The sequence below is a fragment of the Aythya fuligula genome, chromosome 10, assembly GCF_009819795.1.
Source record: "Aythya fuligula isolate bAytFul2 chromosome 10, bAytFul2.pri, whole genome shotgun sequence".
Classification (NCBI taxonomy): Eukaryota; Metazoa; Chordata; class Aves; order Anseriformes; family Anatidae; genus Aythya; species Aythya fuligula.
The window spans coordinates 5,208-29,506 of NC_045568.1; the positions used below are offsets into that span (position 1 = coordinate 5,208).

The window sequence follows — 24,299 nt, forward strand, 5'->3', positions numbered from 1 at the left end:
CCTTACCCTTACCCTATACCTTACTCCAACCCTTCCCCTTACCTTCCCCTTCCCCTTACACTTAACCTAACCCTTACCCTTCCGCTTCCCCTAAAACATACCCTAACACTTTCCCTTACCCTTACACTTACCCTAACCCTTACTATTACCCTTACACTTACTCTTGCCCTAATCCTTGCTTGCACCCTTACACTTATCCTAACCCTTACTCTTACCCTTACTCAAACCCTTACTCTAACCCTTACCATGACCCGTACCCTTACACTTACTATTACACCTAACCCGTACCCTTAAACTTACCCTAACCCTTACCCTTACTCTAACCCTTACCCTCACCCATACCCTTACCCTTATCCAACCATTACCCTTACCCTTAACCTTACACTTATCCTAACACTTACCCTTACCCTAACCCTTACCCTTACACTTACCGTTACCATTAACCTTACCCTTACCCTAACCCTAACTCTAACCCTTACAGTGACCCATACCCTTACACTTACCCTTACCCTTACACTTACCCTAAACCTTACCCTTACCATAGCCCATACCCTACAACATACTTGTACCCTTAACCATACTGTTACCCTTACCCTTACTCTATCCGTTACCCTTACGCTTACCATTAACATAAACCTTACTCTTAACCTTACCCTTACCATAAGCCATACAACAACACTTACATGTTCACTTACGCTTACACTTACCCTAGCAATTACTCGTACAATTACCCTTACCCTTACCCATACCATTACCTTTACACTTAACCTAAGCGTAAACCATACACTTATCCTAACACGTGCCCTTACCGTAACCCTTACCCTTTCTGCTACACTTACCCTTAGCTTAAATCTAAACCTTACACTTACCCTAACCCTAACACTTACCCTTACCATTACCCATATCCTTACTCTTACCCTTACCTTAAATCTTACCCCAACACTTATCCTGACCCTTACATTAACCCTAAACCATACCCTAAAACTTACACTTACTCTTAACCTTAACCTTACCCTTAACCTTAACCTTAACCTACTACTTACCCTTACGTTTCCCTCAACCTAACCCTAAAATTAATCCTAACCATTACCCTAACACTTACCCTTGCCCTAACCCTAACCCTAACCCTAACCCTAACCCTAACCCTAACCCTAACCCTAACCCTAACCCTAACCCTAACCCTAACCCTAACACTAACACTAACACTAACACTAACCCTTACTCTAATCCTTAGCCTGACCCGTACCCTTACACTTACCCTTACCCTTACACTTACCCTAACCCTTACCCTTACCATAACCCATACCCTACAACATACTTCTACCCTTAACCTTACTGTTACCCTTACCCTTATTCTATCTGTTACCCTTATGCTTACCCTTAACATAAACCTTACTCTTAACCTTACCCTTACCATAAGCCATACAACAACACTTACATGTTCACTTACGCTTACACTTAGCCTAGCAATTACTCGTACAATTACCTTTACCCTTACCCTTACCCTTTCCCTTAGCCTTAGCCTTAGCCTTAGCCTTAGCCTTAGCCTTAGCCTTACCCTTACCCTTACCCTTACCCTTACCCTTACCCTTACCAAACCATTACCCTTACCCTTAACCTAAACGTCAACCTTACCCTTACATTAACACTTACCCTTACCGTAACCCTTACCCTTTCTGCTACACTTACCCTTAGCCTAAATCTAAACCTTACACTTACCCTTACCATAACCCTCACCCTTACCATTACCAATACCCTTACTCTTACCCTTACCCTATCCCTTATCCTTAACCTAACCCTAATCCTGAACCTTACCCTATCCCTTATCCTTAACCTAACCCTAATCCTGAACCTTACCCTATCCCTTACCTTGACCCTTACATTAACCCTAACCCTTACCCTTAAACTTACACTTACTCTTAACCTTAACCTTAACCTTACCCTTAACCTTAACCTACTACTTACCCTTTCTTATCCGTCACCCTAACCCTAAAATTAACCCTAAACATTACCCTAACGCTTATCCTTACCCTAACCCTTGTGGAGGAATGGTTAAGTGAACTAGGACATGTGGATGTTGAGCAGTTAGGAGGCAAGGGGCTAGTGAAGTACCGTACTCAACTCATATGAGTCTGGGCATGCAAGCAGCTGGCTGAGAGCCAATCAGGCTCAAGGACACGATGCCCTTGGGTGATTGGGAAAGTCCCTAAGGCGGGACGGTAGCTAAAAGAAGGAGGAACTAACTGAAAAGACCGGGAAGTGTTAGCCAATCCTGAGCTTAGTTTTAGCAATATGTATGAGTTGATTATGTTCGAACAAGATAAAAGGCGACTGAGCTATCCATTAAAGTTGAAGTTCACTGTTCACTCATATTGAGCGTCTGTGTCTTCCTTCCGTCGACAACAAACCCTAACCCTAATACTAACTCTAAACGTTACCCTGACTTGTAGACTTACCCTTATCATTACACTTACCCTAACACTTACCCTTACCATAACCCATACCCTACAACATACTTCTACCCGTAAACTTACCGTTACACTTACCCTTACTCTATCCGTTACCCTTACAATTACCCTTAACGTAAACCTTACCCTTAACCTTACCCTTACCATAAGCCATACAACATCACTTACATATACACTTGTGCTTACACTTACCCTAGCAATTACTCGTTCAATTACTCCTACCCTTACCCTTACCCTAAACCTTACACTTACCCTTACCCTTACCCTTACCCTCACCCTTACCCTTACCCTTACCCTTACCCTTACCCTTACCCTTACCCTTACCCTTACCCTTACCCTTACCCTCAACCTTACCGTTATCCATACCCTTACTCTTATCCTTACCCTAAACCTTACCCCAACCCTTACCCTGACCCTTACATTAACCCTAACCCTTACCCTAAACCTTACACTTACTCTTAACCTTACCCTTAACCTTAACCTTAACCTAATACTTATGCTTACGTTTCCCTCACCCTAACCCTAAAATTAACCCTAACCATTACCCTAACACTTACCCTTGCCCTTATACTTACCCTAACTCTTACCCATACCATAACCCATACCCTAACACATATTTGTACCCTTAAACTTACCGTTACCCTTACCCTTACCGTTCCCCTTACCCTTACCCTTACTCTATCCGTTACCCTTATGCTTACCCTTAACATAAACCTTACTCTTAACCTTACCCTTACCATAAGCCATACAACAACACTTACATGTTCACTTACGCTTACACTTACCCTAGCAATTACTCGTACAATTACCTTTACCCTTACCCTTACCCTTACCCTCACCCTTACCCTTACCCTTACCCTTACCCTTACCCTTACCCTTACCCTTACCCTTACCCTTACCCTTACCCTTACCCTTACCCTTACCCTTACCCTTACCCTTACCCTTACCCTTACCCTTACCAAACCATTACCCTTACCCTTAACCTAAACCTCAACCTTACCCTTATCCTAACACTTACCCTTACCGTAAACCTTACCCTTTCTGCTACACTTACCCTTTGCCTAATTCTAAACCTTACCCTAACCCTAACCCTCACCCTTACCCTTACTATTTTGCTTACTTTTACCCTTAACCTAAACCTTACCCCAACCCTTACCCTGAACCTTACATTAACCCTAACCCTTACCCTAACCCTTACAATTACTCTTAACCTTAACCTTAACTGTAACCTAATACTTACCCTTACGTTTCCCTCAACCTAACCCTAAAATTAACACTAACCATTACCCTAACACTTACCCTTAACCTAACCCTTACAATGACCCCTACCCTTACACATACCCTTACCCTTACTCTTATCCTAACCCTTACCCTTACCATAACCCATACTCAAACACAAACTTCTACCCGTACCCTTACCCTTACCGTAACCCTTACACTTACCGTTACCCTTACCAGTAACCTAACCCTAAACCTTACCCTTTTCCTAACAATTACCCTTACCCTAAACTTTACCATTTCTGCTACACTTAGCCTAAATCTAAACGTTACATTTACCCTTACCCTAACCCTCACCCTTACCATTAAACATACCCTTATTCTTACCCTTACCCTAACCCTTACTCTTACACTTACACTTATCCTTACACTTACACTTACTCTTATCCCTTACACTTATCCTTATCCATACTCTTACCCTTACCCCAACCCTTACCCTGACCCTTACATTATCCCTAACCCTTACCCTAAACCTTACACTTAACCTTAACCTTAACCTTACCTTTAACCTTAACCTAATACTTACCCTTACGTTTCCCTCACCCTAACCCTAAAACTAACCCTAACCATTACCTAACACTTACCCTTGCCCTAACCCTTACTCTAACCCTTACCCTGACCCGTACCCTTACACTTACCCTTACCCTTACATTACCCTAACTCTTATCCTTACCATAACCCATACCCTAACACATACTTGTACCCTTAACCTTACTGTTACCCTTACCTTTACCCTTACTCTATCCGTTACTCTTATGCTTACCCTTAACATAAACGTTACCATTAACCTTACTCTTACCATAAGCCATACAACAACACTTACATGTACACTTACGCTTACACTTACCCTAGCAATTACTCGTACAATTACCCTTATCCATACCATTACCCTTACCCTTAACCGAACCATAAACTTTAAGGATAAGCTTAAGTGTTACCCTTAAGGGTAACCTTATCCTAAAACTTACCCCTAAGTGGGTAAGTGGAAGTGTAAGGGTACGGTTCAGGGTAAGGGTTAGAGTAAGGGTAAGGGTAAGTGTTAGGGTAATGGTTAGGCTTAATTTTAGGGTTAGAGTGAGGGAAACATAAGGGTAAGTATTAGGTTAAGGTTAAGGATAAGGTTAAGGTTAAGAGTAAATGTAAGGTTTAGGGTTAGGGTTAGGTTTAATGTAAGGGTAAGGGTAAGGGTTTGGAAAACGTTTAGGATAAGGGTAAGAGTAAGAGTAGGGATAATGGTAAGGGTAAGGATGATGTTTAGTGTAAGGGTTAGATTTAGTTAAGGGTAAGGGTTAGTGTAAGTCCAAGAGTAAGGGTAAGTGTAAGGGTAATGGTAAGGGTACAGGTCAGGGTAAGGGTTAGAGTAAGAATTAGAGTAAGGGTAATTGTTAGGGTAATGGTTAGGGTTAATTTTAGGGTTAGGCTGAGGGAAATGTAAGGGTAAGTAGTAGGTTAAGGTTAAGGGTAAGGTTAAGGTTAAGAGTAAGTGTAAGGTTAGGGTAAGTGTTACGGTTAATGCAAGGGTCAGGGTAAGGGTTGGGGTAAGGTTTAAGGTAAGTGTAGGAGTAAGGTTATGGGTAATGGTAAGGGTAAGGGTGAGGGTTAGGGTAAGTGTTAGTTTTAGGTAAGGATGAGGTTTAGGGTAAGGTTTAGATTTAGGCTAAGGATAAATGTAGCAGAAAGTGTAAGGGTTAGGGAAGGGTAAGTGTTAGGATAAGGGTAAGGAAAATGGTAAGGGTAAGGGTAAGGGTAATTATACAAGTAATTGCTAGGGTAAGTGTAAGTATAAGTGTACTTTTAACTGTTGTTGAATGATTTATGGTAAGGGTAAGGATAAGGGTAAGGTAGAGTAAGGAAGGGTAAGGGTCAGGGTAAGTGTTGGGGTAAGGTTTAGGTTAAGTGTAGGAGTAATGTTATGGGTAAGTGTAAGGGTGAGGATAAGGGTCAGAGCTAGATTTAGGTAAGGGTGATGGTTAGTGTAAGGTTGAGATTTAGGCTAAGGGTAAGTGTAGGAGAAAGGATAAGGGTTACGGTAAGGGAAAGTGTTAGGATAAGGGTAAGGTTGAAGGTTAGGTTAAGGGTAAGGGTCAGGGTAAGGGTAAGAGTATGGATAAGGATAAATGTAAGGGATAGGGTAAGGGTAAGTGTTAGGATAAGGTTAAGCTTAATGGTAACGGTAAGTGTAAGGATAAGGGTAAGAGTAAGGGTATGGGTAATGGTAAGGGTGAGGGTAAGGGTAAGTGTAACGTTTAGATTTAGTCTAAGTTTAAGTGTAGCAGAAATGGTAAGGATTAGGGTAAACGTAAGTGTTAGGGTAAGGATAAGGTTTAGGTTTAGGTTAAGGGTAAGAGTAATGAAATGTTAAGGGTAAGTGCAAGGGTATGGGTCAGGGTAAGGGTTAGAGTAAGGGTTAGGGTTAGGTAAGGATAAGTGTTAGGATAATGGTTTGGGTTAATTTTAGGGTTAGGGTGAGGGTAAGGGTAAGTATTAGGTTAAGGTTCAAGGTAAGGTTAAGGTTAAGAGTAAGTGTAAGGTTTAGGATAAGAGTTAGGGTTAATGTAAGGGTCAGGGTAAGGGTTGGGGTAAAGTTTCGGGTTAGGGTGAGGTTAAGGGTAAGGGTTAGGGTAAGGGTATGGATAAGGATAAGTGTAAGGGATAGTGTAAGGGTAAGTGTTAGGGTAAGGTTAAGGCTAAGGGTAAGGGTAAGGTTTAGATTTAGGCTAAGGGTAAGTGCAGCAGAAAGGGTAAGTGTTAGGATAAGCGTAAAGTTTAGGGTAAGGTTAAGACTAAGGGTAATGGTATGGCTAAGGGTATGGCTAGGGTTAAGGGTAAGTGTAATTGTACGAGTAATTGCTAGGGTAAGTGTAAGCGTAAGTGAACATGTAAGTGTGGTTGTATGGCTTATGGTAAGGGTAAGGTTAAGAGTAAGGTTTATGTTAAGGGTAAGCATAAGGGTAACGGATAGAGTAAGGGTAAGGATAAGGGTATGTATGATAAGGGTAAGGGTGAGGTTATGGATAAGAATAAGTGTAAGGGTAAGGGTAAGGGTAAGGGTAAGGGTAAGTGTTAGGGTAAGGGTAAGGTTACTGGTAACAGTACATGTAAGGGTAAGGTTTAGGGTAAGGGTAATAATAAGGGTATGGGTAATGGTAAGGGTGAGACTTAGGGTAAGGGTAATTGTAAGGTTTAGATTTAGGCTAAGGGTAAGTGTAGCAGAAAGGGTAAGGGTTATGGTAAGTGTAAGTGTTAGGATAAGGTTAAGGTTTAGGCTTAGGTTGAGGGTAAGGGTAAGGGTAAGGGTTACGGTAAGGTTAAGGGTAGGGGTTGAAGTATGTGTTAGAGTATGGGTTATGGTAAGGGTAAGGGTTAGGGTAAGAGTAAGGGTAAGGGTATGTGTAAGGGTAGGGGTCATTGTAAGGGTTAGAGCAAAGGTTAGGGTAAGGGTAAGTGTTGGGTTAGGGTTAATTTTAGGGTTAGGGTGAGGGAAACGTAAGGGTAAGTATTAGGTTAAGGTTAAGGGTAAGGTTAAGGTTAAGAGTAAGTGTAAGGCTTAGGGTAAGGGTAAGGGTTAATGTAACGTTTTGGATAAGGTTTCAGGTATTTTTAGGGTTAGGGTTAGGTTAAGGGTAAGTGTTAGGGTAAAGGTAAGTTTTATGGACAAGGATAAGTGTAAGGAATAGGGTAAGGGTAAGTGTTAGGGTAAGGGTAAGGTTAATGGTAACAGTAAGTGTAAGGGTTAGGGTAAGGGTAAGAGTAAGGATATGGGTAATGGTATGGGTGAGGGTAAGGGCAAGGTTTAGATTTAGGATAAGGGTAAGTGTAGCAGAAATGTTAAGGGTTAGGTTAAGGGTAAGTGTTAGGATAAGGGTAAGGTTAAGGGTAAGGGTAATGGTATGGATAAGGGTAAGGGTAAGGATTAAGGTTTACGGTAAGGGTAAGGGTAAGGGTAACTCTAAGGGTACGGGTCAAGGTAAGGGTTAGAGTAAGGGTTAGGTTTAGGTTTAGGTTAGGGTAAGTGTTAGGGTAATGGTTACAGTTAATTTTAGGGTTATAGTCAGGGAAACGTACGGGTATGCATTAGTTTAAGGGTAAGGTTAAGATAAAGAGTAAGTGTAAGGTTTAGGTTAAGGGTTAGGGTTAATGAAAGGGTCAGCGTAAGGGTTAGAGTAAGGGTTAGGGTTAGGTTTATGTTAGGATAAGTGTTAGGGTAATGGTTACGGTTAATTTTAGGTGTATGGTCATGGAAACGTACAGGTATGTATTAGTTTAAGGATAAGGTTTAGGTTAAGAGTAAGTGTAAGGTTTAGGTTAAGGGTTAGGGTTAATGTAAGGGTCAGGGTAAGGGTTGGGGTAAGGTTTAGGGTAAGGGTAATGGTATGGATAAGGGTAAGGGTGAGGGTTAGGGTAAGGGTAAGTGTAAGGTTTAGGGTAAGGGTAATGGTATGGATAAGGGTAAGGGTGAGGGTTAGGGTAAGGGTAAGTGTAAGGTTTAGGGTAAGGGTAATGGTATGGAGAAGGGTAAGGGTAAGGGTAAGGGTAAGGGTAAGGGTAAGGGTAAGGGTAAGGGTAAGGGTAGGAGTAATTGAACGAGTAATTCCTAGGGCAAGTGTAAGCGTAAGTGTACATTTAATTGTTGTATGGCTTATGGTAAGGGTAAGGTTAAGTGTTAGGGTAATGGTTAGGGTTAATTTAAGGGTTAGGGTGAGAAAAACATAAGGTTAAGTACTAGCTAAAGGTTAAGGGTAAGGTTAAGGTTAAGAGTAAGTGTAAGGTTTAGGGTAAGGGTTAGGGTTAATATAAGGTTCAGGGTAAGGGTTGGGGTAAGGTTTAGGGTTAGGGTTAGCTTAAGGCTAAGGGTTGGGGTAAGGGTATGGATAAGGATAAGTGTAAAGGATAGGTTAAGGTTAAGTGTTAGCGTAAGGGTAAGGTTAATGGTAAGGTTTATGTTAAGGGTAAGTGTAAGCGTAATGGATAGAGTAAGAGTAAATGTAAGGGTAAGGGTAACGGTAAGGTTAAGGGTACAAATATGTGTTAGGGTATGGGTTATCGTATGGGTTAGATTTAGGGTAAGTATAAGGGTAAGGGTAAGTGTAAGGGTACGTGTCAGGATAAGAGTTAGAGTAAGAATTAGGGTTAGGTTTAGGGTAAGGGTAAGTGTTAGGGTAATGGTTAGGGTTAATTTTAGGGTTAGGGTGAGGGAAACGTAAGCGTAAGTATTAGGTTAAGGTTAAGGGTAAGGTTAAGGTTAAGAGTAAGTGTAAGGTTTAGGGTAAGGGTTAGGGTTAACGTAAGGGTCAGGGTAAGGGTTGGGGTAAGGTTTAGGGTAAGGGTTAGGTTCAGGATAAGTGTTAGGGTAAGGGTAAGATTAATGGTAACCGTAGGTGTAAAGGTAAGGGTTAGGGTAAGGGTAAGAATAAGGGTATGGGTAATGGTAAGGGTGAGGGTTAGGCTAAGGGTAAGTGTAAGGTTTAGATTTAGGCTAAGTGCAAGTGTAGCAAAAAGGGTAAGGGTTAGGATAAGGGTAAGGGTAAGGGTTAGATTAAGGGTAAGGCTAATGTTATGGGTAAGGCTAATGTTATGGGTAAGGGTAAGGGTAAGGGTAAGGGTAAGGGTAATTGTACGAGTAATTTCTAGGGTAAGTGTAAGCGTAAGTGTACGTGTAAGTGTGGTTGTATGGCTTATGGTAAGGGTAAGGTTAAGGATAAGGTTTATGTTAAGGGTAAGCATAAAGGTAATGGATATAGTAAGGGTAAGGATAAGGGTATGCATGATGATAAGGGTGAGGGTGAGGTTATGGATAAGAATAAGTGTAAGTGATAGGGTAAGGGTAAGTGTTAGGGTAAGGGTAAGGTTAATGGTAACAGTACATATAAGGATAAGGTTTAGGGTAAGGGTAATAATAAGGGTATGTGTAATGGTAAGGGTGAGAGTTAGGGTAAGGGTAATTGCAAGGTTTAAATTTAGGCTAAGGGTAAGTGTAGCAGAAAGGTTAAGGGTTAGGGTAAGGGTAAGGGTAAGGGTAAGGGTAGGGGTATGTGTAAGGGTACGGGTCAATGTAAGGGTTAGGGTTAGGGTTAGGGTAAGGGTAAGTGTTAGGTAATGGTTAGGGTTAGTTTTAGGTTTAGGGTGAGGGAAACGTAAGGGTAAGTATTAGGTTAAGGTTAAGGGTAAGCTTAAGGTTAAGGTTAAGAGTAAGTGTAAGGTTTAGGGTAAGGGTTAGGGATAATGTAAGGGTCAGGGTAAGGGTTTAAAAGTAAAAGTAAGTGTAATTGTATGAGATATTGCTAGGGGAAGTGTAAGTGGAAGTGTACATGTAAGTGTTGTTGAATGGCTTATGGGAAGGGTAAGGTTAAGGGTAAGGTAGGGTTAGGTAGAGTAAGGAAGGGTAAGTGTCAGGGTAAGTGTTGGGGTAAGGATAAGATGAATGGTAAGAGTAGATGTAAGGGTAAGGTTTAGGGTAAGGGTAAGGGTTAATGGAAGGGTCAGGGTAAGGGTTGGGGTAAGGTTGAGTGGTAGGGTAAGGTTAAGGTTAAGTGTTAGGGTAAGGGTTATTTGTATGGATAAGGATAAGTGTAAGGGATACGGTAAGGGTAAGTCTTAGGGTAAGGGTAAGGTTAATGGTAACGGTAAGTGTAAGGGTAAGGGTTAGGGTAAGGGTAAGAGTAAGGGTATTGGTAATGGTAATGGTAATTGGTAATTTAGGCTAAGGGTAAGTGTAGCAGAAATGGTAAGGGTTACGGAAAGTGTAAGTGTTAGGATAAGGTTAAGGTTTAGGCTTAGGTTACGGTTAAGGGTAAGGGTAAGTGTAAGGGTTACGGTAAGAGTAAGGGTAAGGGTATGTGTAAGGGTATGGGTCATTGTAAGGGTTAGAGTAAGGGTTAGGGTAAGGGTAAGAGTTGGGGTAATGGTTAGGGTTAATTTTAGGGTTAGGGTGACGGATAACAAAGTGTAAGTATTAGATTAAGGTTAAGGGTAAGGTTAAGGTTAAGAGTAAGTGTAAGGTTTAGGGTAAGTGTAAGGGTTAATGTAAGGGTCAGGGTAAGGGTTGGGGTAAGGTTTAGAATTAGGCAAAGGGTAAGTGTAGCAGAAAGGGTAAGGTTTACGGTAACGGTAAGTGTTAGGATAAGGGTAAGGTTTAGGGTTAGGTTAAGGGTAAGGGTAAGGGTAATTGTATGAGTAATTGCTAGGGTAAGTGTAAGCGTAAATGTACATGTAAGTGTTGTTGTATGGCTAATGGTAAGGGTAAGGTTAAGGGTAAGGTTTATGTTAAGGGTAAGCATAAGGGTAACGGATAGAGTAAAGGTAAGGGTAAGGGGAACGGTAAGGTTAAGGGTACAAGTATGTGTTAGTGTATGGTTAGTATCAGGGTAAGGGTTAGGGTAAGTGTATGGGTAAGGTTAAGTTTAAGGGTACGGGTCAGGGTAAGGGTTAGAGTAAAGGTTAGGGTTAGGGTTAGGGTAAGGGTAAGTGTTATGGTAAGGGTAATGTTAAAGGTAACAGTAAGTGTAAAGATAAGGGTTAGGGTAAGGGTAAGAGTAAGGGTATGGGTAATGGTAAGGTTGAGGGTAAGGGTAAGGGTAAGTGTAAGGTTTAGATTTAGGAAAAGGGTAAGTGTAGCAGAAAGGTTAAGGGTTAGGGTAAGGGTAAGGGTAAGGGTAAGGGTAAGGGTAAGGGTAAGGGTAAGGGTAAGGGTAAGGGTAAGGGTAAGGGTAAGGGTAAGGGTAAGGGTAAGGGTAAGGGTACGGGACAGGATAAGGGTTAGAGTAAGGGTAAGGGTTAGAGTAAGGGTAAGGGTTAGGGTAAGTTTAAGGGTACGGGTTAGGTGTAATAGTAAGTGTAAGGGTACGGGTCATGGTAAGGGTTAGAGTAAGGGTTTGAGTAAGGGTAAGAGTAAGGGTTAGGATAAGTGTAAGGGTGAAAGCAAGGATTAGGGCAAGAGTAAGTGTAAGGGTAATAGTAAGGGTTAGGGTAAGTGTAAGGGTAAGGGAAAGTGTTAGGGTATGTTTTAGGGGAAGCGGAAGGGTAAGGGTTAGGTTAAGGGTAAGGGGAAGGGGAAGGTAAGGGGAAGGGTTGGAGTAAGGTATAGGGTAAGGGTAAGGTTATGGTTAAAGGAAAGAGTAAGGGTAAGGAAAAAGTAAAGGTAAGGATTTGGGTAATGGTAAGGGTGAGAAGGGTTAGGGTAAGGGTTACGGTAAGGGTTAGGTAACGCAGTGTACAACCTGGGACGTCACACGCAGAGCTGCCTCTGGCAAGGTGAGTGAGGAACAGATGTAGCAGTTGTTGTGTTGTAGGTCTCACTGTTCCTCTAAGCATCCCCTCTTTGTCTTTTAGAGGTGTTGTAGCTGTTTGAAGAGGGTAGATTGAAGCATCTGCCTCGGGGGCTGGTAAGCGGCAGAGGTAAGGGAGCAGATGAGAGTAACTTACCTAGTTGTGCTGTGTCTTTGGATGCTGCATCGGCCTATGCGTTTCTTTTTCTTTCACAGGTGTCTCGCACAGGCTCAAAGGAGCAAACTGCACTCTGAAGAGCTGTGTAAGAAGAGGGGCTGGTCATGAGCTGGGTTGGAGCAGAACGACCAAGTAGCACAAGGTGACTATGAAAGGTGTCCGTCTTGCTTTGCAGGTGCCGTGGCAGGCTCTCCACAGAAGTGGATAAGGATATGAGATAAGGCCAGAGAGCGACAAGGAGCGGCACGTGCAGGGATGGTTTTGAAGCGCTGCGGTGGCTTACTCTTCTGTTCATCAGGTGCCACAGGCAAGGTGGGTTGTAACATCAGTCGTTATATTTGCATGAAAGCAGTTCACTTGAATGCCACAGTGCATCTGAGTAGGGTGTTCTAGCAGAACAAGCTTGTCTGGCACAGCGGTGCCTGATGGCAGTGTGTTTCCTCAGGTGAAGAGGTGCCTGAAGCCCCATCCTATCTAGCCTGCACACAATTATCTGAGAATGAAAGCTGCTTTCCAGTAATTCAGAAAGCCAAGTTACGTCTCAGCCTTGAGCATCTCGGGCTTTTGGGCCTGTCTGTAACATTTGGCACCAGCACTAATACTTTTTTTGGCATATGTTTAGCGTTTGGGGCCTGTGTCTGGGATTTGGGCCCTGTCTCGAACCAGTGGGGCTTTGTCCTGGGTTTTGGAGCCTGCCTCTAGAGTTCAGGGCCTGTGATTAGGCTTTTGGGGTCTGTGTCTGGGGTCGGGGGGTTGGGGCCGGTATCAGGGGGCAAGGGGGGAGCTGCTTGTAGACCCTTGGGGCCAGCACTGAGGGGGTTGGGAGCTGACTCTACACCTTTGGGGCCTGCTTCTGGGGGGGGGGGGGTGTTGAGACCTGCATCTGGGGGAGGGGTGGGAGCTCTTTGTATTCCTTTGGAGCCTGTGTAGGGGAGGGGGAGGGCAGGGGGGAGGGGGAAAGGGGAGGGTTGGTTGGGAGCTGCTTGTACACTGTTGGAGCCTGGGTTGGGGGAGGAGGCTTGGAGCTGCTTCTACACCTTTGGGGCTGGCATCGGGGGTAGGGGGTTGGGTGCTGGTTGTAGGGGCCTGTGATTGGGGGGGGCGGCTTGGGGCCTGCGTCTGGGGGAGGGGTGGGAGCTGCTTGTACACCTTTGGGGCCTGCATCTGTGGGGGGTCAGGGCCTGTGTCTAGCGGGCTGGGAACTGCTTGTACAATGTAGGAATCTGTTTCTGCAGGGTGGCTGGGAGCTGTTTGTACAACTTTGGGGCCAGCATCTGGGGGTGGCTGGGAGCTGCCTGTACACTGTAGGGGCCTGTGTTTGTGGGGGCCTTGAAGGCCTCCCTCGGGGGGGGGGGGAGAGGTTGGGAGCTGCTTGTATAGGGTAGGGGGCCTGCCTGGCAGGGGTTGGGAGCTGCTTGTAGAATTTGGGTCGCTGTGTCTGGGGGGGGGGTTGGGGCCTGTGTCTCAGGGGTGTTGGGAACTGGTTGTACACCTTTGGGTCCTGTCTCTGGGGCGGAGCTACTTGTACACTTTTGGGGTCTGTATTTGAGGGGGGTTGGGAGCTGCTTGTGCACTTTTGGACCTACGTTTAGGGGGGTTGGGAGCTGCTCATGCATTCTAGGTGCCTCTCTTTTGAGAGGGGTTGGAGACTGCATCTGTGGGTGGTTGGGAGCTGCTTGTACACTATAGGGGCCTGGGTCTTGGAGGGGGGTCTGGGCTGTTTATACACCTATGTGGCCTGTGTTTGGGGGGGGGGAGGGGTGCCTGTGCCTGGGGGAGTTGGGAGGTGCTCTTTAATATCTTGGCCGGTCCTCTTTAATATCTTCATCGATGATCTGGACGAGGGCATCGAGTGCACCCTCAGTAAGTTCGCAGATGACACCAAGTTAGGTGCGTGTGTCGATCTGCTTGAGGGTAGGAAAGCTCTGCAGGAGGATCTGGATAGGCTGCACCGATGGGCTGAGGTCAACTGCATGAAGTTTAACAAGGCCAAGTGCCGGGTCCTGCACCTGGGGCGCAATAACCCCAAGCAGAGCTACAGGCTGGGAGAGGAATGGTTGGAAAGCTGCCAGGCAGAGAAGGACCTGGGAGTGATGGTGGATAGTCGGCTGAATATGAGCCAGCAGTGTGCTCAGGTGGCCAAGAAGGCCAACGGCATCCTGGCTTGTATCAGGAACAGCGTGACCAGCAGGGCTAGGGAGGTGATCGTCCCCCTGTACTCAGCTCTGGTGAGGCCGCACCTCGAGTACTGTGTTCAGTTTTGGGCCCCTCGCTACAAGAAGGACATCGAGGTGCTTGAGCGGGTGCAGAGAAGGGCGACAAAGCTGGTGAGGGGCCTGGAGAACAAGTCCTACGAGGAGCGGCTGAGGGAGCTGGGCTTGTTCAGCCTGGAGAAGAGGAGGCTCAGGGGTGACCTTATCGCTCTTTTTAGGTACCTCAAGGGAGGCTGTAGCGAGGTGGGGGTTGGCCTGTTCTCCCACGTGCCTGGTGACAGGACGAGGGGGAATGGGCTTAAGTTGAGCCAGGGGAGTTTTAGGTTGGATGTTAGGAAGAACTTCTTCACTGAAAGGGTTGTGAGGCATTGGAACGGGCTGCCCAGGGAAGTGGTGGAGTCACCATCCCTGGAAGTCTTCAAATGACGCTTAGATGTAGAGCTTAGGGATATGGTTTAGTGGAGGGCTGTTAGCGTTAGGTTGGAGGTTGGACTCGATGACCTTGAGGTCTCTTCCAACCTAGAAAATTCTGTGATTCTGTGATTCTGTGATTCTGTGCTTGTTCACTCTAGGAGCCTCCATTTGAGGGTCTTTGGGGCCTCCCTTTGAGGGGGAGGGAGTTGGGAGTTGGTTGTACACCTCTGCATCCCATGTCTTGGGGGGGCGGGGAACGACTGGTCTCTGAAGGGGCAGGTTGTGAGCTGCTTGTACACCTGTGTCGGGGGGGGGGGGAGGGGGGGGGGGTGAGGATTGGTGGCAGGGGGCGGGCCCGGGTCTGGGGCCAGTGTCTGGGTGGAGTCCAGTTCTTGGGAGGGGGTGGTGGGGTAGGAGCTGCTTGTGGGCAGTTGGGGTCTGCATCTGGGTGTGGTTGGTGCCTGCTTCTGTTGGCAGTTTGGGGCCTGCTTGTAGACTTGTGCAGCCTGGGTTTGGGGGCTTTTCTGTAACGTTTGGGATCTGCATATTTGCTTTGGGATGCATCTTGAGCTTTTGAGGCCTAGCTGTAGCATTTGGGGCCTGCATCTGGGGCTTTTCTGTAGCGTTTTGGTTGTGTATTTGTGATTTGGGGCCTGTATCGTGGGTTTTGCCTTTTTTGTAGTTTCCATCTTTGTGTGTGTGTGTGTTTTGTTGTTGGTTGTCTGGGGTTAGGGACAGTTTGGGGTTTGGATTAAGGTCAGTGTCATTAGCGTTAGGGGGTTGATAATAAGGGTTAGGGTAGTGGTTAGAGTTGTTAGGTTTAAGGGGAATAAGGATTTCAGGGTAAGGGGATCAAGGTTGTGGGAAGAAAAATGTTGTTTTTGCGCAGTTACATCGTGTAGAGGGAAGGAAGGTGGTATTGAGATATGCTTGCAGTGATAAGACAGCTTAACAGTGTGAAATGAGTTCATCTGATTCATGTCAATATGGAACAACGCTAGGGCCGCATGATATGATGAAATGTGACCTTCTGTCTTACATACCCTTGTATAACCACAAGTCTGAGAAAACTAGAGTGGTTAATATATATAGTTCTTGTATCTTGCAAAGGAATGGTCCAGCAATTCGGGTCAATAGGGGATAAGAGAACAAAGGGGTTTCAGAATAACCGCTAACTATTACAACTGTTGCATGGGACACTATGCAAGTGTCTGACATCCAGCCAAGATGGACAAAGGAGATGGACAAGAGAAAAGCCTGGGAGGAAGACTACAAGCTTTTAGCATGAGAGACCCCCAGAGGGACCACCGGAGACTGATAACGCATGCACCAGTGGGAGGGTTTGGATTCTGGGAACTAATTAGAATAACCCTGCCTTTTGTAGAAGTAGTAATGAATATGTATTAGCCTAGCAGCATAAAAACCAGCCGCCTGATGTAACTTGTGTGCGTCTTGGTGGAGCAGAGACTCCTGGCGCACCCAGTGCTACTTGCTTACCTCTATTCATTTAATAAATTGTAAATTTCAATTGCAATCCTATTTGGGACCCAGTCATTTATTACAAGTGGGGGCTCGTCCAGGAGGGCTTTGGTTCCTGATTTCTGGTTTGATCTAGGAGAGGCACCCCCACCATTTGGTGGCTGCTGTTTGAGTCAGGTCGGAACTAATGGCATCTTGAACCTGAATAAAGGTAAGCAAAGTTTCTGATTCTTTTTTTCAGCTCCCTTGCCAGCTGCAGCACTATATTTTGCCCGTAATTGTGTGTGTGAAGATCCGAACGAAGATGACAGAGTCGTAAGCATTTAAAGCGTATACCGTTCGGTTGGGTGGGGTTCGGTTGCCTGTGTGTGTAAGAGTGTGACTGAGATGGAACTTAGTTCCGAAGCGATTGTGGAGGTCTTCTAACCGCGGTTCCAATCTCCTGCGAGGGACTTGGCCGGTGAAGGACCGAAGGGATTCCTATAGGATTTGTGGGTGTGTGATAGGTCCTCGACCCCCTGCAAGACACTCTTACTAAGGTAACCAAGGGCTGTGGGAATTGCCATAGTAAAATTCCTAGATGGGTCAGACAAAATCGAAGACCAGGGACCAGAAGAAAGGGAGCAAATTACCAGTCATACCACCAGAAAGTCCATTAGGAATAACGATTAGAAATTGGAATGATAGGGGCCCCAGAAAAGGAAAAAGTAAATTAAAAATGGTCCAGTATTGTGTGACAGAATGGCCAAAGGAGCCTTTAAGACCACATGTCTTTCGGCCTGTTTTTGGATCCTTTGAAGACTGGATTTGCCAGGCCTTAAATATCCATGTTAATTCAAAGGAACCTTTTAGCCAGGAAGAAAGTGATTATGCAGGATTATGGATCAGGAGGACTTCCCGTCCTTTTCCAGCCTCAATATTTACGCTAAAAGCAGATAAGAAATTTGAAGAACAAGAAGAACAGGAAAAAGAAAAAGGTGATAAACGTGAGCCATTGGATAAGCTACCACCTCCATATCCTAACAATCCACCCCCGGCGGCTCCCCCTCCGGTGGCTGTGGTATCTCCACCAGTACCACCGTTGCCCCAGCTTCCACCACCAAGAGCACCAGAATTAGACCAACCTCCGGCTGCATGCACGAGAAGTAGGACTGCCGTATCTGAGAGAGCTTCTCTATATCCCTTAAGGGAGGTAACTGGTGTATAACTGGTGCGCGTCTTGGTGGAGCAGAGACTCCCAGCGTACCCAGCACTGTTTGCTTACCTCTATTCATTCAGTGAATTGTAAACTTTGATTGTAACCCTATTTGGGACTTTTATTATTTATTATAACAGACAACCTTGTAAAACGCAGACAACCAGAATCCTTACAGCAATTAGGTGGAAATCACGGCGTAAGAAACATTACCACCTCAAAGAGTAAAAACCTCAAAAGAAATGTGACTTTGGCCAGCAGCTGTGTATTTTCTGTGAAGCACCAGCTAGATTATGAACCTTGAATAGCACAGTTAAAGGGGAAACAGGGGAGGGTCCCAGTCCTTGGCAGAAAAAAAAAGTGTATAAACTGTGTACGGAATTAGTAGGCACCCTCCTGCTTGTGGGACACCCGCCATTGTAATCTCGAATAATAATGCTACTGTACTGAGATCCTCGACTCAGCCTATGCTATTTGCTACAGATTGATTCATGGTTTTAAGGTTTCAGGGATTGGGCACTAGGGTTGGGTTTCAGGGTAAGGGGTTTCAGGGTTTATGTTTAGGATTTTAAGGTTTTTAGGGTTGGAGTTTTAACGGTTAGGATTTTAAGGATTTGGGGGTTAGGGTTTTAAGGGTTTCAGGGTTAGCGTGTTAGGGTATTAGAGTTTTTTGGGTTGTAGTGTTGATATGTTTTTTAGGGTTAGAGTCTTAAGGTTTTATTTTTGGTCAGTTATTTACGGTTAGGGTTTTAAGATCTTAATTTTTTTTTTTTTTTCAGGTTAGGTTCTCCAGGGCCAGGGTTTTGAGTATGCTAATTTTGGGGGTTTGGATTTTGAGCACCTTAATTTTTGGGGTTAGGCTTTTGTGTGCCCTAATTTTTTGGGATAGGCTTTTAAGCATCCTAAGTAGTTGGGTTAGGGTTTTGAGCATCTTAATGTTTTGGGTTTGGGTACTGAGCATCCTATGTTTTCAGGAAAGGGTTTTGAGCATCTTAATGTTTCCAGGATAGGGTTTGGAGCATCCTAATGTTTTTGGGTTAGGGCTTGGAGCGTCCTAATGTTTTCCGGATAGGGTTTGGAGCGTCTTAATGTTTTGGGTTTGGGTTTTGAGCGTCCTAATGTTTTTGGGTTAGGGCTTTGAGCGTCCTAATGTTTTTGGGTTAGGGCTTGGAGCGTCCTAATGTTTTCTGGATAGGGTTTGGAGCGTCCTAAGTTTTCGGAATAGGGTTTGGAGAGTCCTAATGTTTTCGGGATAGGGTTTGGAGCGTCCTAGTGTTTTCGGGATAGGGTTTTGAGTGTCCAAAGTTTTTGGGTTTGGGTTTTGAGCGTCCAAAGTGTTACAAGTTGCCCCCTTAATTAATTTTCAGAGAGCATTGTATTAATCATAGAAAGGAATTTATTGAGTGAGCAAACATCAAGCAAAACAGCACTGGGCGGCCAGGGAGTCTCAGCTCCGCCAACGGCACGCACCTCACCCCTGCCAGGGTCCCTTTTTATATCTTGCTAATTCCAGGATTACGCAGCACATCCTGGTATATTCTGCGACTGCGCGCACTGTTGCTAGGGGGTCGTCTCTGTCCCTCTGGTGGTCGTGAAGATGAAGGCCGTAGTCTTCCTCGGCGTTGTGGTTCAACTTCTTTTATTATTTGGTCACGTTGGCCCAGCGTGAGACAGGAAGGCAGGATGTTGATACACTAGTTTAGCAACTTATCAGGAGATGGTTACATGAGCTTTGCAACAGTGTCTTTGAACAAAAGAGGCAACTGAGATGCAGAAGGAGAATGGGTTGGGGGGGTCTCTTTTTTGTTACGTTAAGCAAAAGAATTTTCATTGTGTCTAGGCAAGCATTATGCAGCTCCGAACCGCACGGGACCGAAAGCCCGCTCTCTGGGAAGCCGGCGGACGCCAGCCCCCCACTTCACTGCACGGCCGGCCCCCACGCCCCCTGAATTTGGATCCCCGGGACACGAGATAGCCGGCCCCTGCTATCGGACGGCCCCGGAATCGCCGTCCCCGAACCATCCAATGTCAGACCCGGAACCCGGTGCTGCTTGCAAACGAGTCGCACAAGACCGGAGCACAGGGGCTCGGAAGAGCCAGCTCCCCCCTGCCGGAGGCTGGACTCCTGGGCTATGTCCACATGTCTCTTCAATACCTTTAAGGATCGGGTCTCTTACCACTTCCCCCAGGCAGCCTGTTCTAATATCAAAGCACCCCTTCCATGAAGAAATGCTTATTCAGTATCGAGCTAGCCCGTGCTGGTAAACAGAGGTGTTTCTCCCTAGGGGTAGGGCTTGGCATTTCCCTCTCCTGAACTTCAAAAGGTTCCTGCCTGCCCCTATCTGCAGCCTGTCAAGGTTCCTCTGAATGCGCAGCCCCCCATACAAGCGCCTTTTCCACAGAAGCCACCGACCACCCGCCGCCTCGCCCCCTCCCAATTCGGCCTGCCCCAGGGCGCCACCGACCACCAACCTCCTTGCAGCACCACGCCTCAGCATCCCGAGCTATCCCGACAGCTTCCACCCATCGGGAGGTCCCACTTGTAATAAATGACCGAGTCCCAAATAGGCTTACAATTAATGTTTATGATTTATTAAAGGAATAGAGGTAAGCAAACAGCGCTGGGTGCGCCAGGAGTCTCTGCTCCACCAAGACGCACACAAGTTACATCAGACGGCTGGTTTTTATGCTGCTAGGCTAATACATATTCATTACTACTTCTACAAAAGGCAGGGTTATTCTAATTAGTTCCCAGAATCCAAACCCTCCCACTGGTGCAGGCGTTATCAGTCTCCGGTGGTCCCGCTGGGGGCCGCTCGTACTGAAGGCTCGTAGTCTTCCTCCCAGGCTTTGTCCTTTGGTCGTTCTTCAGCTTCTCCCCTCCCCTTATTTAGTAGTTGCTGGGCCAGATGTCAGAAAGCTGTGTCTCGTGCAATAGTCCGCACAGGCACTGCATAGCAAACACACCAAGTAACATTGACTTCAGTTACTCGCAACAGTTACTCACCTGATAAAGAACTGCATGCAATAAAGGCATCAATACTACATTAGTTTATTCTAACAGATCCTACTAGCTGTTACCTCAAAAAGATGTGCGTACCCCTCGCTACTTGGAAACGCATCAGTCCATAAACTCTCATCCACCTGAAGAAGCCTGCAACTGACCGAAGGAAAAACAAACACCCCAAAGAGCAGCCCAAGCAGAATGAGCTCTCTGAGGGGATGCCTGGGACTCACATACCATTTGGCCTCGCCTAGCACCCAAACCCAGTCACCTGGGAAGGGTAGGGGCAAAGCACAAGGAAGTAGGAAGAGAGCAGCAGCAGCAGCTGTGGTGTTTTTTTTTTTTATTTTGTTTTGTTTTGTTTTGTTTTTTTTTGTGTGTGTATGTGATTTTTCTTTTTATTTTTTAATCAGTTTTAGCTCAAAAGCATGCATAGTGCAGACAAGAGAACTAGGGTGTTTCTAGAAGCAAAAATCCCCATGCTTTTGCTGCAGCTTTCAATATTAAAAGACATTATGACCAAGCAAGTAATTGGAACTCTTCCAACTGGAATTAGCTCAAACTTTTATTTACGTATAAAGAAAAAACTAGGAGTAGAACATCTGCTCCATCTTTTCCTCTCTCACCTTGCCATAGGCAGCTCTGGCTGTGACGTCCCAGATTGCATACTGCGTTTCAGCTTTAACAAATGAAAACCTTTACCCTAACCCTTACCCTTATCCTAACCATTAGCTTACCCTTATTCTTACCCTAAACCTAACCCTAATCCTTACCCTTACCCTAATCCTTACCCCAACCCTTACCCTAAACCTAACCCTTTCCCTAAACCTTATCCTCACCCTAAGCCTTACCCTTAGCCTTACCCTAACACTTACCTTTGCCCTAACCCTTACCCTAATCTGAACCCAAACCCTAACCCTAATACCCTCACCCTAACCCTTACTCTAACCCTAACCACAGTCCCAACCCCTAACCCCTAACCCTTACCCTAACCCTCTAAACCTACCCCTAACCTATCCCTAACCATAACCCTCTAAGCCTAACCCTAAACCACTAACCCTAACAATAACCCCCAACCCCAACCCTCACCCGAAACCCTAACTCTAGCCCCAGCCCTAGCCCCTAACCCTAACCCTAGTTCCCGAGAACTACATCTCCCGGTATGCTCTGGGCATTCAACATGGCCTCCCGGAAGTCCCGAATCCGAAAACTACATTTCCCGGCATACTCTGGGTACGCAACATGGCCTCCCGGAAGTCCGGAGTCCCGAGAACTACATCTCCCGGCATGCTCTGGGCACACAACATGGCCTCCCAGTGCCGGAAAACTACACCTACCAGCATTCCCCGCACAGCCAGCATGGCCAATCACAGGCCGAGTGCTCGAGAACTGCATTTACCAGCACTCACTGGAACCCTCACCGCCCTTACAAAAAAAGCCTCAAGCCCTAACATCCAAAAAACCTCGAAACCCCTACAGACCTAACCCAAACTATTTACCACACTAAACCTCTGAAGACCTATGCCTAAAACCCCCAACCCAAAATCTTAGGATGCTCAAAACCCAAACCCAACCCAAAACGTTAGGAATGCTCAAAGCCCTAGCCCAAAAACTTAGGGCGCTCCAAACCCTAACCCCAAAACATTAAGACGCAAAAAACCCTAACCCAAAAACTTAGGGTAATACACCATAAATGTTTGTTCATTGTCTTTTGTATTATAAAAACAAGGAGTTCTGTTTGAGGAGCGGGAGTTGCAAAAGCTCCCTGCTGAAGTAAGTAGCTTCATAATGCTTGCCTAGACACTATGAAAATTCTTTTGCTTAACGTAACAAAAAATAGACCCCCCAACCCATTCTCCTTCTGCATCTCAGTTGCCTCTTTTGTTCAAAGACACTGTTGCAAAGCTCATGTAACCATCTCCTGATAAGTTGCTAAAGTAGTGTATCGACATACATGCCTTCCTGTCTAACGCTGGGCCAACATGACCAAATAATAAAAGAAGTTGAACCACAACGCCGAGGAAGACTACGGCCTTCATCTTCACGACCACCAGAGGGACAGAGACGACCCCCTAGCAACAGTGCGCGCAGTCGCAGAATATACCAGGATGTGCTGCGTAATCCCGGAATTAGCAAAATATAAATAAAAAGGGACCCTGGCGGGGGTGAGGTGCGTGCCGTTGGCGGAGCTGAGACTCCCCGGCCGCCCAGTGCTGTTTTGCTTGATGTTTGCTCACTCAATAAATTCCTTTCTATGATTAATACAATGCTCTATGAAAATTAATTAAGGGGGCAACTTATAACACTTTGGACGCTCAAACCAACTAAACCCTATCCCGAAAACACTAGGACGCTCCAAACTCTATCCAGAAAACTTAGGACTCTCCAAACCCTATTCCAAAAACTTAGGATGCTCAAAACCCTATCCTGGAAACATTGAGATGCTCAAAACCCTTTCCCGAAAACTTAGGATGCTCCAAACCCTATCCTGGAAACATTAAGATGCTCAAAACCCTAACCCAACTACTTAGGATGCTTGAAAGCCTATCCCAAAAAATTAGGGCACACAAAAGCCTAACCCCCAAAATTAAGATGCTCAAAATCCAAACCCCCAAAATTAGGATACTCAAAACCCTGGACCTGGAGAACCTAACCTGAAAAAAAAAAAAAAAAAAAAAAAAAAAAAAAAAGATCTTAAAACCCTAACCGTAAATAACTGACCAAAAATAAAACCTTAAGACTCTAACCCTAAAAAACATATCAACACTACAACCCAAAAAACTCTAATACCCTAACACGCTAACCCTGAAACCCTTAAAACCCTAACCCCCAAATCCTTAAAACCCTAACCGTTAAAACTCCAACCCTAAAAACCTTAAAATCCTAAACATAAACCCTGAAACCCCTTACCCTGAAACCCAACCCTAGTGCCCAATCCCTGAAACCTTAAAACCCTGAATCAATCTGTAGCAAATAGCATAGGCTGAGTCGAGGATCTCAGTACAGTAGCATTATTATTCGAGATTACAATGGCGGGTGTCCCACAAGCAGGAGGGTGCCTACTAATTCCATACACAGTTTATACACTTTTTTTTTCTGCCGAGGACCGGGACCCTCCCCTGTTTCCCCTTTAACTGTGCTATTCAAGGTTCATAATCTAGCTGGTGCTTCACAGAAAATACACAGCTGCTGGCCTGTTACAAGTCACATTTCTTTTGAGGTTTTTACTCTTTGAGGTGGTAATGTTTCTTACGCCGTGATTTCCACCTAATTGCTGTAAGGATTCTGGTTGTCTGCGTTTTACAAGGTTGTCTGTTATAATAAATAAAAGTCCCAAATAGGATTACAATCAAAGTTTACAATTCACTGAATGAATAGAGGTAAGCAAACAGTGCTGGGTACGCTGGGAGTCTCTGCTCCACCAAGACGCGCACCAGTTATACACCAGTTACCTCCCTTAAGGGATATAGAGAAGCTCTCTCAGATACGACAGTCCTACTTCTCCTGCATGCGGCCGGAGGTCGGTCTAATTCTGGTGCTGTTGGTGGTGGAAGCTGGGGCAACGGTGGTACTGGTGGCGATACCACAGCCACCGGAGGGGGAGCCGCCGGGGGTGGATTGTTAGGATATGGAGGTGGTAGCTTATCCAACGGCTCACGTTTATCTTCTTTTTCTTTTTCATGTTCTTCTTGTTCTTCAAATTTCTTATCTGCTTTTAGTGTAAATATTGAGGCTGGAAAAGGACGTGAAGTCCTCCTGATCCATAATCCTGCATAATCACTTTCTTCCTGGCTAAAAGCTTCCTT

At 45.3% G+C, this 24,299-nt stretch overlaps 1 protein-coding gene and 1 long non-coding RNA gene across 2 annotated transcripts; both read left to right on the top strand.

Moving 5' to 3' along the window:
• The first annotated feature begins 11,842 nt into the window (after positions 1-11,842).
• Positions 11,843-12,926, top strand: LOC116492942. The gene is made up of 5 exons (XR_004253697.1): positions 11,843-11,996; positions 12,075-12,140; positions 12,227-12,273; positions 12,364-12,500; positions 12,634-12,926. It is a non-coding gene; the product is annotated as an uncharacterized LOC116492942 (long non-coding RNA).
• Positions 12,927-17,012: 4,086 nt separating this feature from the next.
• Positions 17,013-21,978, top strand: LOC116493076 (extensin-like). The gene is made up of 3 exons (XM_032194218.1): positions 17,013-17,439; positions 19,330-19,533; positions 21,632-21,978. Exons 1-3 carry the CDS (start codon positions 17,013-17,015, stop codon positions 21,976-21,978), a joined length of 978 nt encoding a protein of 325 aa, XP_032050109.1.
• The last annotated feature ends 2,321 nt before the right edge of the window (positions 21,979-24,299 follow it).

Coding starts and splice junctions, on each gene's coding strand:
- LOC116493076 (XM_032194218.1), top strand. CDS start 17,013: ATGGTCCAGTATTGTGTGACAGAATGGCCAAAGGAGCCTTTAAGACCA. Junction 17,440..19,329: donor TCCGGCTGCATGCACGAGAA/GTAGGACTGCCG, acceptor CATTGTGTCTAG/GCAAGCATTATGCAGCTCCG. Junction 19,534..21,631: donor AATGTCAGACCCGGAACCCG/GTGCTGCTTGCA, acceptor CCCTAACCCTAG/TTCCCGAGAACTACATCTCC.